We start from the raw sequence: 17,469 nt of genomic DNA, 5'->3' as shown, positions 1-17,469 counted from the left end.
TAGATAAAATATATATTACACTTCTTAAACTAAACACCTTTCAAATTAGTTATTATATTATGATTGAATATTTTATATATTTAGGTGTATATGTAATTAAATTATATCTAAATAGTTGAATTCAATTGCAAATATTAATTATTCTCTGTATTTTTGACATTAACAGTGACATAAAATATGTCAAGCTAATGTCAATAACTGTTGTGAAGTGACGTGCGAGACATAAAAATTGTCGTATGTGAATTACGGATTTTTCTATTTATAACGACAATAAACTTAACAAAATATTTATGCAGACTGACGGCGAGGAAAGTTTGCTGCATTCATGCTTCGGCTCATTGAAGAGCGCAGTCATGGGTTGCTGCTACAGTATATGTCATAAGGAAACTGATCCGCAGGTATTGGAATAATTTATCTAATTCACACGTATGATTGATATTAAAATTAATTAATGTAAATATAATACGAATCCTTTCTTTGTGTGTAGCTATTGCAATTATTTAAAAAAAAAATCATACATACTATACTACGACATATGACACGTTTTCCGATTACAAACGTAGGTGTTATTTAGTATTGTTATCGCCTATTCCCGGTTGACTGGCTTTTTATCTCTTATAGTGAACCTGGAAATGTGCGATGTGTGTATGGTTTATCTTTAATTTTAGTCACATGTTTTATTATTGTTTACATAAACAATTATCATACCTTTTTTAAATTGTTTTTAATTGTAAGGCAGATTGATAATTTCCTTGGTCATAAAACGCAATAGCTTCCTTACTTTATAATTAATGGTTATTATAAAAAGGAAAATGTTTTATTTATATTTTACTGATTTATTATTAATTGGTGTTAATATAATAACTTTACATAGTCATAATATTACATTTGTTAAGGAGTGGAGGAAACTCAGTGACTTTTATATAACAACATTTACAATGTGTTGCTTAAACCCAGTTCAGAAAATGGTTCTATTTCATAACAGTATATAATTATAAAGGTTGTAAGAATATTTTTTTTTTATATATCATGGTATGTGGCAATTTATATACATAATATGTTGCAAAGATATATTTAATACATGTTTTACTGTTTTGTATCACACACATTAAAATAAATGCATCAAAGTTGTGAGTGACAACTTCAGTGGCTTTTATTTTAATTTTATTTGTGTTTTGGTCTAGAAAAAAAGTCTTTCTTTTATTTTTTTAAAAACAATCTTAAAATATAGAATTCAATAAAATTCAATGCAATGTTGGAATAAAAATGTAACAGCTAAGAGTTTTAATAAACACAATTAATAAAAGAGCATTATATATTTCCAGGAAAATATAGTCAATGAGAGAACACATCTCCTTGAGGTGCCCGAGCAACAACAGGAGACTCCATCGCCCACCACTTGCGCTTCGACACCACCTCGCAAACCAGATGAACAGAGTGCGCTCAATAGAATACTGCATGAAACTGCTACGTAAGAGATTTTTAAATATATAACCTATTTTGAAGACATCAATGTCTTTGGGTCATTATGCAGATGCAGATGCAGAGTTTGTATAAATAAACTCACTTGGAACACAATCCAATAGAATTGGAGAGTGGTCATGACCAAATGCTATTAGCATTACCTTCTTTCATTATCTTCTTCTACAAGGATTCCTACGGCGTCACCTTTTGACCGCGAATTTTTAGTCTTAAAAAGTAATAATAATATATTTCATTAGCTTGCTTCATTTTGGAGTTATTTGATAAATTTTCAAAAACAAAATATTAAAGAATAAGTATTGATTTTTTTTTTAACAAGATTTCGAGATAGAAACGTTTCTAAGAAAAAAATACTTTTAAATATTTTCTATCTGAATTAATTTTTTAATATAATAATAAAACAAAGACAGCCCTGAATCTTTGGCCATGAAAACTTCGATAAACATGATTCTATTAATGAAAAATCTGTACGCCTTATCGCGTCTTTTACTACTGTCTAGATTTACACAAATTCATCTTCAAACAGTGACACCCTCGCCACCTCCTCGACTCTGAGATGCCACTGAGATTCGAACGAAAATACCAAACCATTTTATTTAACCAATGAATGATCCGGAGCCGATCTCGCGGTCCATGAGCCACTAACCGTCACCGGCGACCGTGTTCCAGCAACGTGATCGACGTGGGCGCGCTGGGCCCGTACTCGCTGGAGGCGGGCGCGTACAGCGAGCGCGTGCGCACGTACTCGGCGCGCGCCGCGGCCGCCGCGCTGCCGCCGCCCGCGCGCGCGCGCCTGCTGGCCGACCTGCCGCCCGCGCTGCGCCGCGCGCTGCTCGCCGCGCCCAGCCTCGCGCCCGCCGACAGGGACCTGGTGAGCCGCCCCGGTGCCATCTATAATAGGCGAAAGGGCCGACTCGTCTTGTGTGGTCACCACCGTCCGTAGATTGGTGCTGGAGAGAACATTAACCATTACATACAGTATTCAAAAACGTACTTTGGCCCTTTTTGCACTAACTCACGCTCGATAACATGTACTTACTCTTATCTTTTTAAATTATTTATCATAATTTAACAGGCACAATGTCACACTCAAAACAGATATAGCAAAACTGGAATGAAAATTTTTTATATTAAATTTTAACAAGTTTGGTATTTTTTGCATTGAAAAAAAAATATATTTAACCTTATTTACATTTTTGGCATTATAGTTTGTACCTTTTTCAAATTATTTAGTGAAAGTAGTTATTATGTGAATGAGAATATATTGTATTTCGATAAAAAATGCACCGTATTTTTTTTAAATTAAATATGTGTGTGGATGAGCCATTTGGTAAGTCACCATAGGCATAGACCCTGTTATTAACATTAACCATTCTTTTATCGCAAATCCTTGCTTTGGCTCACTTATCCTTCAAACGAGAACACAACTATACTAAATATATATTGAAAATAAAAAAATAAAAGTTCTACTTTGCACTCAATTATCAATGACAACAACTTACTTTACGTGGTATACTCATAAGATATTCTACCGCCAAACAGCAGTACCCAGTATTGTTGTGTTCCGGTCGGAAGGATGAATGAGTGAATGAGGTTGCTTAGTTGGTGGCACATTAGCGAGGTAAGGAATGGTTAATATTTCTTACAACGCCATTGTCTATGGCACCTATGTATATACCTGTACAAAAATCCATTTCTTCACGAATTCATAATGAATACCATTGATAATTTTGATAACCGCTCAATCATGCTGACGTTAAAATTGTTTACTAATCTTTTATCTTACACCTGCCATTTGAATCGACTAGAATTGTTGCAGTTGAGTAATTATTTGAATTTTTATTTCCAGATAACAAATGCCGTCAAAAAAGCCGCATCCGCCATTTCGGAACTGCGGGTAGAACATCACGAGGACTTGGTGGTAGCGTTCAGGGTTCCATAGCAAAGGAGTTCCGCCTCCATGTCCGAGGACGAACGATACTGACTTACACTGCATTCGATTCATTTAATATTTGAGGAGGCTGGGGAATCGAATCGGAAATGGAGTACATTGGGTATGGGATGATGTGGTTTTGACTAATGTTTCCCATAGGTTCATAATGGAGTATCATTTTCAATAATTATCATTTTCCAAGCTAAAACTATTATTTTTTGACCCTATATATAAAGCAATATTTTGAAATATTCTTATAAATTTAACTTCGGTCATACTTATGATTACATTATTAAATAAATCAGTTTATGTAACATTTTTTATTTTATTGAGATAGATTTGTTGGATCCGTTTTTTTTTTCAACGTGCAACAATCAAAACCCTTATTCCCAAGTTGAAAAGTGTTGTGAAATAGTTTTTATATAAATCGAAGGGCAGTGTAAATGGACAATTGATATTAAATGTTAAATACATAATATAAATATTTATCTCGTTTGATTTTACGTGTGCTTCTGCTTATTTCAACTACATGTTAACGGTAGTCATCAACGGACGGCTGTAACAACGTCATCCATCGATGCAATTGACATTTACTGGAAAAAAGTAATATCTACATTTTTGTATAAAAAAAAAAAAATGTTAATATTTCGTTAATTTTTTTTAGTAATTTTGATATGCTATGTGATATTTAGAAGCATATACCCACGATGGTTTTAAAATGCTTCAATTGTGTGACATAGTTCGCAATAATTCGTTTTTTAAATATGGCGTCTTAAAACGATCGTGTGTAACACGCCTTGTGCCTTTTCTTGTATCATATCAATGTTATAATGCAACTCCTATAGTTTTTTTACTGGAAAATTTTTAGGAGCGATTTTATAATATAGTATGTTTTGTTCCGATCACGAAATACATATTATAATTGTAATTAATTTCATAAGCATTGATTTTGTAATTTTATAAAAATTGTATATTTCAATTGCTTAGAAACAGTGTTATTATATAATGTGTGTATAAATTTTGATGTAAATTAAAAACAGTGATTTTGCATGAAATATTATGAATTGTTATAATCAGTAATGCAACTAAATTTAAGTATTTGCCAAATCAATCTGTTTGTATGGTTATATGGGAAATATAATTTCAAGTATGTGGCAATAAACTGAGAACCACGTGACTAAATTAAAAATGATTTATTATAAAAATTGTACGTGACTTCCACTTTATGACAAAAGTACTGAAATGACGTCATAACGACATGTTCGATGTAACTTCAACCCATCATCAACTTGACATTTAGCACTTGACAGTTTGACAGTTCAGGTTGTCCTTTTCTTAAGTAATAAAGTAGAAAAGGACGACACTGTTTGTTTCGTTCATCTTTTGATTCACAATAACCAATAGAGCTCAAATTTTCATTTGATTTTTCTACAAAAAACGTTTTCTTTAGATAATAAGGCTGTGTCTACTAAGAATGTTAAGTTCATTGTAATCTTTTATGTTATTCGCAGATTATATCAGAATATGTTGATTATAATGCCATTATAGATGTACCTTAAAATTAAATAAATAAATTTGTATTACCCTTCGTTTTACTTATTTAATTCAAAATAAGCGCATAGATGCTTGAATATTTTTTAGTAATTTGTTTGTTGCTATATTTTTAATACATAGATTATATTTTGTGTAATCATAACAAATCTATTGTATCGATATATCGTATCGTAATCGTACCGAATGAGTCTAAACAAAACCCAGCAACTTTTATTCTATAAACAATTTGATCAAAGTACAAATGGTCTCTTATTACGGATAACAACATTTTCAATGTCACTGTTTATCATAATTATGTTATTACTTATTACATGATTTATTATATGGTATTACGATTTACGATTACCATATATATATATCGTATAGTGCTGTACCATATCGGGCATCTCTAGCCACTCGATACTATTTAAAAACTGAGAACCTCCGTGGGAAGCCTACATACTCTTTGTGTAATACTCCTTACAGTGTCGAATGTCACATAACCAACAAATTTTGTACATGACCATTTATAAGAAATTACTATTATTTTAAACTTATTTTTATTTTAAAACATGTCTGTTTTCGACGGAGAAATCGAGTTCAAGTCTGTATACATGGAAGATTTTGTTAAAAAAGATAAACCGTGAGATGCAATAATATTTTTTCTAAGTCTAGTTTAATACAATGATGAAAATCGTTTATATTCTATATAAAAAATATTTATATTTATTTTTTTAATAATCTTACTTATAAAAAATGTGAAAAATTTCATGCATGTTACCCAACCAAAAACGGCTGGACGGATTTAGAATAAAGATCGCTTAACTTTTGACTTCATACATAGGCCACTTAACACTCAGAAAAACACCCCAAGACCTGCAAGAGTGTATGTTTGAGGGCTTTTTTCTAAAAAAATAGCAGTGAAATTAAAAAAATCTTTATCTATGCGTTTGATAAGACTTTTCATTTTGTCATTCAATTCATTTGATTTTTCATCGAAAATTAAAATTTTAGCATGAGTCCTCGGCGGAAAGCTATAGATGACGATTGCCTGATCGTTGGACTCAGTCGGGACTTCTTGAAACCAAGGGAGCAGCCACGCAAGAGTCCCGATGTCCTCTGTCCGGTAGACTTCGAGTATTACAAGAAGGCTGTCGAGAGGGTAAACATTTAAAAACCTTATCAATGTTTTTTAGTATATTGCATAATATTTTTTATTCAAGTAGGTATAGAATGATTGCAAGTCGTACTTGTGTTCCTAGTTACTACTACGTACACAATCTCTCGGTAGCTTGTCATGTCGTTAAGACTTCGTAATAAGACTTTAGTAATAAGTAGTAAAATTGTGTATGTCTAAGTGTCATTGTATTTGAATGTTAGCCAGAAGGCTAGAGTAGGGGCTAGATATATTGTAATTAGACGTGATACAATAAATGTGACGATGATAACACAAGAGCAATAATGAAGTTACTTTGTCTATTATAAATTTTAAATATAAAGTTACTATATATTATATATGTATTTAATCAAGTCATTCATTCATTTAATTATTTTATATGTATTATAACAGAGTACTCCGGCATTAAACAACGAAATACAATGAGATTTAGACATAGACAATTTTACCACGTTTTAATAATTTGATATATTTCTTATACTAATTAGCAACTCATAAAACGTAAAATTCAACAGTTCCAGGAAGATCACCCCAAGTTGACAAAAATGTACATGTCCAAAGATATTGACCCAGTGCCAATAGAACATGAGATTCAAGATCTGAAGCGAACCGAGTACCTTACTAAGTACTGTTCTAGAGGTACGTCTAATTGACCAAATAAATGTTTTAATCGGGTAACTACTTACCTTAGTCCGAACACGCGTTTTTCATTAACGCTCGCCACAATTTCACAATCGCGAGGTCTTTTTCGGTCTTTCTTGGTGCTCACCAAACATCGAGAAAGAACCCGGATTCGGAAACGAAACTCGTTCGAGTTTTGTTATAAATTAATTTTAGAATTGGTTATATTTAAAGGTTTGTTGAAAGGTGTTTGAAAATTAAATAATCACAGTATGTTTACTAACTATTCCTGTGTTATTTATAACGTTTTTACTAATTGAAAGATTTTATAAGCAGACAGGATAAAGACCAAAATCTTCACTAAAAACACCCCGTCATAGATTGATAAATATTTTTGTTTCTAAATTAAATTCCTACTGATACACAAACACTCTTGTTAAGACAAAGATTGGATCCTATTCCTCTGTCCTCAGGGATGGATAGAGAGATCTGAAGGCCCTTAGGCAACAAAGCGGAAGCCTGTAATTATTTTTCAATTCATTTGAACAATTTCTTTTATTCGGGTTTTTGAACAATTGATTGCAGGAAAAATTTAATTATTTTAACAAACATAATTATGTAGATACATTTACATAGAATTACTTGTAAGTTACTATATCTATACATAATATATTACATTAAAATAGTTCATTCGTGGAAATATGTTTTCTTATTGAAAACTCACTGAGGTGAGGACTACTCTTGGATACCGCGGGCTTGTATTCCAAGATGTCCTTACTTAAATCGGGCTTTATCTACAATGTATCACTATAAGTTGCCCAATGTATGCAGAACTCAAATGCACCGTACCGTCTCGCTTCAGGTTGATATATGACGGAATTTCAAGAGACAGGTCCATGTCTTCTAAAGTATTGTCCACGTCACCGAGCAGTAGATGAAATATAATCACCAAAAAAACATGCAAACTTGTCTGCATTAAACTCTTCGACCATCTCAATTATTCAAGTAAAAGTTTTTTTTCAGAGCTTCCCTTCATGTCAGTAAACCTTGCTAGACGGGCTCGTGCCCTTCAAACTCTGCGTTTACCTGACGACATCTACATTCCAGACACTAGCCAAAAGGGCTCGTACAGGCATCCAAAACCGGAAAAATACAAGGATCCACCCTCTACATTGTCCATGAAACCTAAATTTGATCCATCTTTACAAAGTAATCATAACCTCATTAAACTAATTTTCTTTAGCTATAGAGGATAAGCTATTTATTAAGATTTATAGAAGTTTTTTAACCATAAGGTTCTTTAATTTACAATATATTTACTACTTTGGTTCGTAACACACCCATTCTTACACCCTACAAAGTAGTTTCCCCCGACAAAATTATAAGCCCAAGATCTAACAATTGATATAATTATTCTGAAAAAATGGGCTCATAAAGGCTATTTAAAAAAAAAGAAATTATCTATCAATTTCTTCTAGAAATTTCTGTCTTTCTCCTAGAATAAGTGTTGTAAGAGCTATTCTGTACGAAGGAACCCAAAACTCACCACAGATTCTCAGACTTAGACTACACTAAAAAAAATAGGAGACACTTATCCAAATGGCGTATTACATTAAGTTTGTTTTCAAGACCGCAAGAGTGCGATATGAAGTTAAGTCGAACTAATTCGCACTTTGCCATTGCATGTTTTAATAAGTACCTATCTATGTATTGCTAGATTTTTAGTTAATAGGAAATCAGATTCTGGAAAAGATAATTTTGTCTAAAAGTATTTGTCATTGCAGAGGAACTCCGTCGCATCCTAAGGGTCCGCACTGGTGACACAAGCTACGGAGTGAGCCACGGACTCTTGGCTGAAGTTGTTCTTGAAAGAAGTCCGTTTGGTAAACCCCGAGAAGAACCAAAATACGGTCGTTGGCGGAATCCGTACATTTATTGCTATAGAATTTAACTTTTTTAATGGAATTATATATTTGTCTTACTACTGTACTTAAAATTTTGTTATTATTTCATACTGATGCCACAACGCTTGGCCCTAAATTTTGTTAAACACGTAGTTTAGAAGGGGTTATTAAAATATATCTTATATTATTTGTTTGTTTCATATAACTCACACTTATATGAAAGCAGTTGTCGCGGTTTCGCTCGTGTTATAGGGGTTGGTCGTCAGGTGCTAGATCTTCCTTGGAGTACAAGCTTGCTTCATACCAAATCTCAACTAATATGGTTGAGGGTTTGTGTCTTGAAAGATCAGACAGACGGACAAAGTTACTTTCGCATTTCTAGCACTAGTATAGATGGCTTCACTCGCTATTTGCATCTTGGGGCGCTCGTCCGGACCGACACTCACCTGTGTAATTTAACAATCAAGATTTTATTTTGAGCATTCAACTACAAGCAACAGTCGAGTTAGTTCTCAGTTGTCTTTAAAATGTTGGACGAGACGGTCATGTTGAGCGCGATAATATGGTTTTCCCCGGTGAGGGACTGCCCTTAGATTATTATTTCTAATCTATGCTTACATGATAAAATAACGTGTCGCCCCGTGATACTTCAATAAGAAACCTTTTGTAGTCATATATTAAGTATAAAATTATGTAAACTATTATGACGTGATACGAAAGCCTCGACCTTCCTGACGTCGCTACAACAAGAGATTAAACCCTAGAACAGTTACCTTATTTTTCAACGCTTTATACTAACCTTCGTCGTTTCAACTACGTCGGTAAAAGGGTTTATTTGTGTTTATATTAATTACAATTATTTTACAGTATTTCATTTGCTCAAACTTACAAATACTACTAATGTAGATCTTACTCAGCCTTTTGAGATCATATTTTCATTCAAAATCAATACTTGAAATTTAAACTGCTTGTATTCTATACTTATAAGCTTTCAAACATAAAATAATACGAGTGGGACGCACGCGAAACTTCGTGTTTATTCAACAGATTTTTACAAATTTGGAACCTATGACAGATTTTGTTTCGATTTAATTTCATTGTAAACTGGTGACGACTGTTCGCACAATTTTCATTTGTTTTTTTTTTATAGAGCCACAGCGCGGCTCTAAACAGGCCAGTAAGGTTTTTCCGCTCTTTAAAATTAATTATTTGTTAAATCATAATAATTTAGTAAATTGCAATCCTCTTTAATTTTCTGCACTTATAAGGCTGAAGCTTTTCAAAATAAGACCATAACCGATCTTTTATGGGCAGCTATCCGTCCCATAATCACTAGGACAAAAATCGGCCTTAAGCTATTATAAGATAAAAAATTATTAAAAATGTAAGTATTTTAAAATTTGCGACTAGCATTGGATGGTGATCATAACCTTCTCACGTAAAAAGCACTGATATAATGTCATGGGCAATGGGACTGGTGAATTTAGGCGAGAGTACATCCAGGTACGACCCCTAACACAAGAATCGATTTTTTTTCAAAACCACGTATTAGATTCTACGAAGGTTAATATTCTAGGGATATAATGTGCACGGTTACATTCCAAGTCAAAGTGAAGATCAACTATTATACGATAGGAATACTATGTCAATTTCTAATCAACCTCATTAAGTAATACCCTAAAAGAAAAAAAAGTAGTAAATTAATGCAATGTCTAATGAGGCCTGCAGTAAAGAGGTCGACATAAAATAATCGCGATGTCAACGACCAGTCCAAATGTCAAAACAAACACTTGATTCCGAAAGATTTTTTTAATAACATTTTACATTTATATATGACTATTGGTTAAAAAAATTCTAGTGATGTCAGGATTAAAATAAATTAATGATATAAACCATGGATCACTATCTTACAACTTATAAGAAAGATTACTTATGGCCCAACTTACCTGGCGCGTCCACAGGGACCGCTGGAGCATATCTTGCGGAGTAAGTACACTAACATATTTTACCTACTTATAAACATCTTAAAGGACGAAATTAAATAAACTTTATTCAAGGAAATTTACTATGACTTTAGAAACGCTATATATATAATAATATTAAATTGAGATAGAATGTAAAAGCACCACGGATTCGGAATGTAGATTCTACCAAGAAGAACTCACGTTTGGTTTCGTGGTTACATATTATTTTTACGCTGGTATTAATCTATTTTATTGTCATTAATGCCAGCAACTTACAACTCTACTTGAGATGTGAGTAAAAGGAGTACTAAAAACTGACAATATAGAAACTCTCTCCGGGTCTCCCGCCAAACTTCGCGTTTATTCAAAAGTTTTTTTTAAGAATTTCGGAACTTATGACAGGCTTTGTTTTGATTTCATTTCATTGTATACTGCAAGTCACTCTACTACATTTGGCGACAAAATGAAGTCTTATTTCAATAAAATTTTTAATGTCAAACAGTTAGAATTGGAGTTTGTCGAAAACAATATAATTTAATTTTGTTTACGTTTTTAATTTTTTTTATACAGTTGTACCGTGCCGCGAGTAACGAGAATACCGCTCTCTAACCGGCCAGTAACTGTTTCTGCTTTCTAAAATAAATTCTTTGGCAAATATAAATCTAGAATCCTCTTTAATTTTTTGCACATCTACGGATGGATCTCTTTAAAATGAGATCATAACAATTTTTAAAATCACTGGGACAAAAATCGACCTACGCTATTAATACTTAAGATGAGCCGTGATGGTAAATGTTATTAATGTGTTGAATATTAACAATAACCGGTAATTATTCATAATAAACACACTGAAATTCATAACATCACAGTAATAAAACAATCAAGAAACGAACTTCATTGGTGAATTTTTATTGGTTACTAAATGATTAAATTTATACCACAGAAATTATCGGTAACTAAACTAAACCTATGTGCTAAACAATTATTCTTTCAATCGATCAGAAACTGACAAAATTAAAATTACACAATGATAAAATCAACACTAAAGTCTTTCAAAAGTAATAAAAGCTACATAAATTATAAATTTATTGTTTATATTTGTAACAGAAGCGCTTAATATTACGAGAAATAGTTGCCCTATTATTTTTGAAAACGTTGAATTTTTGTAGTTATTTTTCAATTAATCAACACTTATCGCTAGCGATTATTATATTTTCCATCTGACGAAAATGTATTTCGTCTTCATAGGTTTTAAGGACCGATCATAATTTTGTTTTATCTATAGGATCCCAAAACTCTCAGGCGAGGAGCTCGCCTTCTATCAAGCATGTATGCAACATACGCGTCCGCCAGACTGTAGATGCCCACAGAATACCGGAGCGGAAGTACAACTACCCCCTGGTAAAGAAGGGGGATGGAGTAGAAACGAGGTCAATGAAATTAAACTAAACTTAAATTCAATGTTTGGTCCAAAATTGTATTGAATTTTTATAACGATGTCCTAATCACCGCTTTTGGTCACGTTACGGTTTTCGAGGCATAATAGTGTTAACACTGCCAACTTTCAAACGTCAGACTCTTTCAAACCCCAATGACTTCTTAATGATCCGAACTAGGGTTTGAATGTAGAACTTGCAGTTTCCGCAGCCATATAACCAAACTGCTAGACAAACGAGACACTCAATTAAATTATAAACAGCATAAAAATTATGTTTTGTAGATGATGGGACCATTACTGGACCCAAAACTCTATCCAGTTCGAGTTGGTGCTAGTCCAGAGACTGCTACCTCACGCTATGATCAGCCGAATGCGTTCTTAGATAAGGTATTGAGTTTAATTCAAATACGTACCAGATTTTTTACAATCTGACACCATTGAGTCTTAATATATTGAACACTTTATAAGCCCTCAGATTTGTAATTTGTAGAAGAAGGATTAGTATTTGTGAAAATGACTAACTTAGTTTTGTCTGTTCTCGATAAGGGTCAAATGTAACAAATAGGAGAAGAATATCAAAAAAGTCATAATAAAATGTACGTTATTTCTATATTTAGTTGCAGTCAAAATACCCAATGCTGTACAGCATTCTGCAGAACGAGGCATCGCCTGAATTAAAGCAACGTATAGACCGAGATCGCAACAAAACTACGTATCAAGTGGATTATTGTGAAGCCGGTAATTATATAAGTAAAAGTAGTAACAGACTAAAGAAGATGGAAAATCGAGGTCGAAAATTTCAAGTTAATCTTTTCTACAACATATCCAAAAATTACCCTTCTCGGTTCATTTGCGATTCTAGGCCCGATTTTTTGTATATAATGACTGGACTATATAGAAAGGTCAAATAAAGATTTTACTTTTCTAAGCAAGCCAAACTTTTTTTTAATGAGCGATGACATTTAAACATTATCTTTAAGTCCTAAATTTGCGTAGGTTTTTATATAAGAGAAATGTAACTTTTATTTTACTTTGGACTTTGCCGTTTTCATAAATTTTACTGATTGAATTAAATCACAAAATTCCTCATCTTAAAGGTCCAGGGGCAAAGTTTGAGGGTCTCCAAAGGGCAGCTGATGATAGCGGTACAGGACCATGTGCACAACCAATGAGATTACCAGGAGATCCCTGCAGGGTAGGACCTAAGCCAAGAAGGTCGACTCCTAAAACCATATCTAAGCAAGCTGGAGCCGGTGCTGCAAGTGATCCAAGAGCCAAATGTGGTAAGTTTGCAAAACCAATTAACTAATATCTTTCGGTTATTTCTCCTTTTTTGGATAATGATGATAATGGGCGTTGCTGTAAAGTTTTTCATAAATTAGATTTTTCTATTTTCTATATTATTATAAGAATCTGACTTAATAAAGATAATGTTTATGTGTATTTAATCAGTGAACTGTTTACAGAAACAACATCAGCGGTGCCACCTCTGGGTAAAACTGAATATCAAGATGGCGTATCAAAACTTGGAGCTATTATAATGCGTGATAAATTACACAGACGATGAATTATGCAAAAACAAAATTGAAACAAGTAATAAATTTCTAATATACACATTATAAGGACTTTTTTATTTATTAAGGCAATCAAATGTTATGAGTGGGTATGTACTGAGTGAGCTTATTATATCAAATCTTTTTTATATGAGAAATTAGTTTAGAAGTATTTCACCAACCATATTACTCAATCACAGGTGACGTTACTCTTTACTATAAAGAAAATACAGATGAAACATATACCTATTATATTTGCTCTCATTTTATTATAGTTCAATGTGTTCGATAAGGCATTGTATTTTAACGAAATATAAAAATAAGGTATGTATGAACAAATTGAGAAGTAGTCGTAAAAAATACTTTATTTCACTAAATATATAAATAAAACACGACATGATAAATAGACGTTTATGTATAAAAGCAGGTATACAATCTGTCACGCGGGCGGCGTCCGGGCACTCGATATGAGCTCGCCTCTTTTGTAAAGCATCACTTCTTTCTTCTCTTCTCTCTTAATCGTATGATCCTCTGCAGATCTTCTAGCAATTTGGTCGCCTCTTCGGACGGATTGCTCATCTCTTCTGGTATTGTGATCATTTCTTCTGACGTTGTAGTCGTCCCTATTATGGTCATCTCTTCTCGAGCTGTGATCGTCTCTCCTGACTATTTCTTCTCGTCGGACAGTGTGTTCTTGTCTGGAAGACACCCGAGTGGTTCGCGACACCGTGGTTTCGTCGTGTTGTCTCACGACAACCGCCCTGGCGTCTGATGTGTTGCGTTCTCTAGAGATACATTTAATTATTATTATTACATTGAATTTAATTTTAAGCCGATACGATATTAGTGTATAGTGATAATAGTGCACGTAGACCTTACTTTACCAAATATTAACCAAATAATCGCTAGTATCTAACAATACTTTAGAAGATAATGCTAAATCCGACGAGTACTACGGAGCCAGCTACCCATTACTATCAGTTGAGTCTCATCGTAACCGCGTGCAGCGCACCAGCCCAGCGTCTCATAAAGTGCAACATCGGCACGCGGCGCCAGGCGGCCTCGCCCGGCTCCGCGCCGCGCTCACCTGCCGAAGGCGACGAGGCGCTCGATGTCGGCGTGGCGGCGCTCGGGGCGCGGCGGCGGCGACGCGGGCGGCGACGCGCTGGACGCGGGCGACGGCGACGCGGCCGCCGAGTGCGACGCCGCCGACGACGGCGACGCGGCCGACGACGGCGACGCCGCCGACGAGCCCACGGCCGAGTCGCGCTTGGCGGACGACGACGAGCCCGACGTGGAGCGGCGCCGCGGCCGCACGGCGGGGATGTGCAGCGACGCCGTGATCACGCACTCGTCCTCCGACACGTTGCCCGTCTGCCGAGGGCGGAAATTACGATCAACTCCGGTTTCGAATATGGATCGATCGGTGGCGGCCGATGACGCGGGAGGCGGGTGAGCGTCCAGTGCTCAGTGAGAGCGGTGTGTCTGACTTTACTCATCATTTGCTAAATTGACGGTCAATCGAGTGTTTTGTTAATCTTACAGCCGTGACCAATTTAAGTTAGCCTCGAGTTCGACTAATAAGTTTACGTTACTTAAAAAAATATATCAATTATTAATACCTTTACGCCTATGATAGCAGTGTTAACAATTTATGACCAATCCGTTTTCCATAAAATCTGCCAGCAAAACTTTATTTTGCAAATTCTAACCCTGACATAGATTACTTTAAAATCGAGCAAACCAAATAAACTACAAACTTGTTTAGTAATTAATCGGTGAAACATTTAAGACTAACCTCATTATAGTCACTGGCCGAGTCGTTAGAGTCCGGGGCGGAATCTCGCGGTGGAGAGCTGACGATGCCACTACTCGCCCGCTCTTCACTGCTGCGTACCCTATGTGTATTTTTAAAATGATTACAAATAAATTTATATATATCCTAGGATTATTTCAGTTTCAAGTCACGTCTTCTTTTTCAACAATTTTCTTACGAACTATATTTACGTTAGATAAGCTATATCTTAAAAATGCTGTGATATAAGCATTTATATATTCTATGTCTGTGAAAGTCAATGTCCAATACTATGCACGATTGCAAATGAAAATTACCTTTTAATAACTTAGCAATTAGTATCATGCAGAGGATACATTTTCAATTAAGAAACTTCATACAACTATGAGAAACTTGTTAGTGATGAAAGCTCAATAATGCCTAGCTGTAATAACTAAAATGGTCAGTTTATTGATATAATTTGACCTGGCTAGGATGCAAAAGACTTTTATTCAATGATCATAGTATAGAAGACAGCAGCCAAGCTTATACTGAATTATGGAATGATCATGAAAACGAAGGTGATCAAAATTTAAGATGATCATTATGACGGGTTGTATAGAAGTAAATAGTTACTCAACAAATTTCCACTGACAATCTTAAGTGTCTGAAGATCTATTACGTAGTATGTTATAAGACTTTGTATGGTCATTGATGATTTGGATAACAACCAAATATATTTTATTCGAGTAGACTTTACAAGCCAATTCAACTAAAATCTTCTGTCAAGAATTATAATTTTGTTAATCTTGTGACGATAGTGATGGCAGTAGAAGGTGTCACAACCATTGTTACCAAATCGTCAATATTTACGGAATGCAATGATTTACGGGCCGCCTAGCGATGAAAACAGTCGCAGGATGGACCCCCTGGCCTATTGTCACCGCCATTCCTGACCCAAGTGATAAGTTTAAAAGGAGGGGTAAATAGGAATATTAATAATTCCCCAATTAATTTGATCAATCAGATGAAAGAAAACAATGCCGTTATTAAAATAATGGTGACATGGTTACATAATAGCATTTGTAGGCCATGCAGATATTAATAAAAGGACAAACAGCCATGACAACAAACGAACTATGGAGATGTTTCTCAATAATGCTTGCCTGGTAAGAAGCATGATGGAAGCAAGAGAAGCAGATGATGTATCTGACGCAGCTCTTGAACGACGACCCCTCTCCCCTCTACGCACAGATTACAATGTTAAAGTGTGTTTGTTTGATGACTTTGAAGAATTTATTGAATATATACAAATGCATGTATCGTAAATGTATAACGTCGCCGAGTCATTGTCAACTTTCTAAACTTGCTTAAATATCAACGATTAATCTTCGACTTAAAATAGGAATTTTATTAATGTTCTGGATATCTTCAAGAATTGAAGAAATATTATATTGTTGGTATTGTAATACTGTTTTTAAATTTCAAAATGAAAGGCAACGTAAAACACACTAAGCATTGCAACCAGTACCAGAAAAGTAACGCACCTTTTTTACTTTTATCTCAATTTTACGTTGGGCTGATGAACAATAGTTTTTATACATCACATAAATGTTCCAGCGAAAGATATATAATATGTATTTGTTGATTTATTCTGTATAAAAATAGCATTATTAGTAAAGCTGTTTTGACTTTGTGTGGCAAAAGGCAGATGTGTAGAGGGTTCCTACGTTTACCATGAAATACTCTATGAAATGTGTGCAGTTTTGCCCTTGTGTATCTTAATGTGGGGTGGTCGTGGTCGTGGTCGTTACGGTACCTGGTGGCGGGCGCAGTGGCGGTGTTGGCTGCCGCGTGCAGGAAGCTCTCGCGAGACCACAACCGCTTCGCACTCTCAGAGTTCGTGGATACACATTCTGACGCACATCTGCAACCGAGGCGATAGAAAATACTTTACATTACATTACGGTACTTTGGATAACTTCACACAGAAATAACAAATCACGACAGAATTTTTAAACTACGTATCATAAGATTTTGTAAGTGTACTTTAAAGGTGTACAAATTGAATTTGTTGTAAATCTTCTTCT

At 34.6% G+C, this 17,469-nt stretch overlaps 4 protein-coding genes across 6 annotated transcripts in view; 3 read left to right on the top strand and 1 right to left on the bottom strand.

Annotated features, from left to right (window-relative positions):
• Positions 1-181: 181 nt before the first annotated feature.
• On the top strand, positions 182-4,998 carry LOC113402251 (uncharacterized). 2 transcript variants are annotated; one of them, XM_064218472.1, is made up of 4 exons: positions 182-398; positions 1,326-1,471; positions 2,152-2,353; positions 3,332-4,998. In XM_064218472.1, exons 1-4 carry the CDS (start codon positions 291-293, stop codon positions 3,422-3,424), a joined length of 549 nt encoding a protein of 182 aa, XP_064074542.1. In that variant the 5' UTR covers positions 182-290; the 3' UTR covers positions 3,425-4,998. The 2 variants fall into 2 exon arrangements, with proteins under 2 accessions (XP_064074542.1, XP_064074544.1); XM_064218474.1 differs by lacking the exon at positions 182-398 and adding an exon at positions 466-641.
• A 431-nt stretch (positions 4,999-5,429) lies between these two features.
• Positions 5,430-8,802, top strand: LOC113402279 (uncharacterized). The gene is made up of 5 exons (XM_026642476.2): positions 5,430-5,591; positions 5,963-6,110; positions 6,641-6,764; positions 7,770-7,955; positions 8,531-8,802. Exons 1-5 carry the CDS (start codon positions 5,521-5,523, stop codon positions 8,695-8,697), a joined length of 696 nt encoding a protein of 231 aa, XP_026498261.1. The 5' UTR covers positions 5,430-5,520; the 3' UTR covers positions 8,698-8,802.
• Positions 8,803-10,407: 1,605 nt separating this feature from the next.
• On the top strand, positions 10,408-13,660 carry LOC113402276 (uncharacterized). Its single transcript, XM_026642473.2, has 6 exons — positions 10,408-10,636; positions 11,900-12,044; positions 12,335-12,439; positions 12,670-12,790; positions 13,150-13,335; positions 13,519-13,660. Exons 1-6 carry the CDS (start codon positions 10,545-10,547, stop codon positions 13,617-13,619), a joined length of 750 nt encoding a protein of 249 aa, XP_026498258.1. The 5' UTR covers positions 10,408-10,544; the 3' UTR covers positions 13,620-13,660.
• Positions 13,661-13,952: 292 nt separating this feature from the next.
• Positions 13,953-17,469, bottom strand: part of LOC113402264 (rho GTPase-activating protein 6-like) — a 46,518-nt gene continuing 43,001 nt past the window's right edge. Inside the window, exons 9-13 of one of the 2 annotated variants that reach the window (XM_026642457.2) lie at positions 17,199-17,306; positions 16,546-16,623; positions 15,404-15,503; positions 14,693-14,979; positions 13,953-14,390 (exon numbers count right to left, since the gene is read on the bottom strand). In XM_026642457.2, the coding sequence (XP_026498242.2) occupies positions 14,045-14,390; positions 14,693-14,979; positions 15,404-15,503; positions 16,546-16,623; positions 17,199-17,306 (919 nt within the window). In that variant the 3' untranslated portion in view covers positions 13,953-14,044. The remainder of the gene's footprint in view (positions 14,391-14,692; positions 14,980-15,403; positions 15,504-16,545; positions 16,624-17,198; positions 17,307-17,469) is intronic. The other variant, XM_026642458.2, reaches the window with a different exon arrangement.

The sequence above is a fragment of the Vanessa tameamea genome, chromosome 22 (genome assembly GCF_037043105.1).
Source record: "Vanessa tameamea isolate UH-Manoa-2023 chromosome 22, ilVanTame1 primary haplotype, whole genome shotgun sequence".
Classification (NCBI taxonomy): domain Eukaryota; kingdom Metazoa; phylum Arthropoda; class Insecta; order Lepidoptera; family Nymphalidae; genus Vanessa; species Vanessa tameamea.
This window is presented reverse-complemented; position numbering and strand designations above follow the sequence as displayed.

Bases quoted from the DNA above. Each gene is read 5' to 3' on its own strand.
- LOC113402276 (XM_026642473.2), top strand. From the start codon at position 10,545: ATGGATCACTATCTTACAACTTATAAGAAAGATTACTTATGGCCCAAC. The intron at 12,791-13,149 runs GTAATTATATAA...CTCATCTTAAAG, and splicing joins AGTGGATTATTGTGAAGCCG to GTCCAGGGGCAAAGTTTGAG. The intron at 13,336-13,518 runs GTAAGTTTGCAA...AACTGTTTACAG, and splicing joins TGATCCAAGAGCCAAATGTG to AAACAACATCAGCGGTGCCA.
- LOC113402251 (XM_064218472.1), top strand. From the start codon at position 291: ATGCAGACTGACGGCGAGGAAAGTTTGCTGCATTCATGCTTCGGCTCA. The intron at 399-1,325 runs GTATTGGAATAA...ATATATTTCCAG, and splicing joins ATAAGGAAACTGATCCGCAG to GAAAATATAGTCAATGAGAG. The intron at 1,472-2,151 runs GTAAGAGATTTT...ACCGTGTTCCAG, and splicing joins ATACTGCATGAAACTGCTAC to CAACGTGATCGACGTGGGCG.
- LOC113402279 (XM_026642476.2), top strand. From the start codon at position 5,521: ATGTCTGTTTTCGACGGAGAAATCGAGTTCAAGTCTGTATACATGGAA. The intron at 6,111-6,640 runs GTAAACATTTAA...AAAATTCAACAG, and splicing joins ACAAGAAGGCTGTCGAGAGG to TTCCAGGAAGATCACCCCAA. The intron at 6,765-7,769 runs GTACGTCTAATT...GTTTTTTTTCAG, and splicing joins TACTAAGTACTGTTCTAGAG to AGCTTCCCTTCATGTCAGTA.